This window comes from Odontomachus brunneus, unplaced genomic scaffold (assembly GCF_010583005.1).
Source record: "Odontomachus brunneus isolate Ranch 3 - 2012 unplaced genomic scaffold, Obru_v1 Obru_scaffold_262, whole genome shotgun sequence".
In the NCBI taxonomy this organism is placed as follows: Eukaryota; Metazoa; Arthropoda; class Insecta; order Hymenoptera; family Formicidae; genus Odontomachus; species Odontomachus brunneus.
In genome coordinates, this window is record NW_022639712.1 from 107,921 (window position 1) to 108,137 (window position 217).

Consider the following 217-nt stretch of genomic DNA (forward strand, 5'->3'; position numbering starts at 1 on the left):
TTTGTCCGCATCCTTAAGTTCATGTTCGATTGTTAGGTTGTTTATTAGCGCCATTAAGATGTCCAATTGCGCCACAACATGCATCGTGAAGAGCGCCGCAATGCCGCAACCTGCCACTGTGAACGTGTACCTGAGAAGACCCGCCAAACACTGTACTAAGAACACAATCGTAAGCCGGACTGATCTGCGGATCGAACACTACATAGTAAGCAGGATT

General features: G+C 47.5%; 1 protein-coding gene across 1 annotated transcript in view; it reads right to left on the reverse strand.

Annotated features, from left to right (window-relative positions):
- Nucleotides 1-19: 19 nt before the first annotated feature.
- Nucleotides 20-217, reverse strand: part of LOC116852955 — a gene marked incomplete at its 5' end in the record, with an annotated part of 830 nt that continues 632 nt past the window's right edge. The window contains one exon of the mRNA XM_032833741.1: nt 20-184. Coding sequence (XP_032689632.1) covers nt 20-184 — 165 coding nt within the window. The remainder of the gene's footprint in view (nt 185-217) is intronic.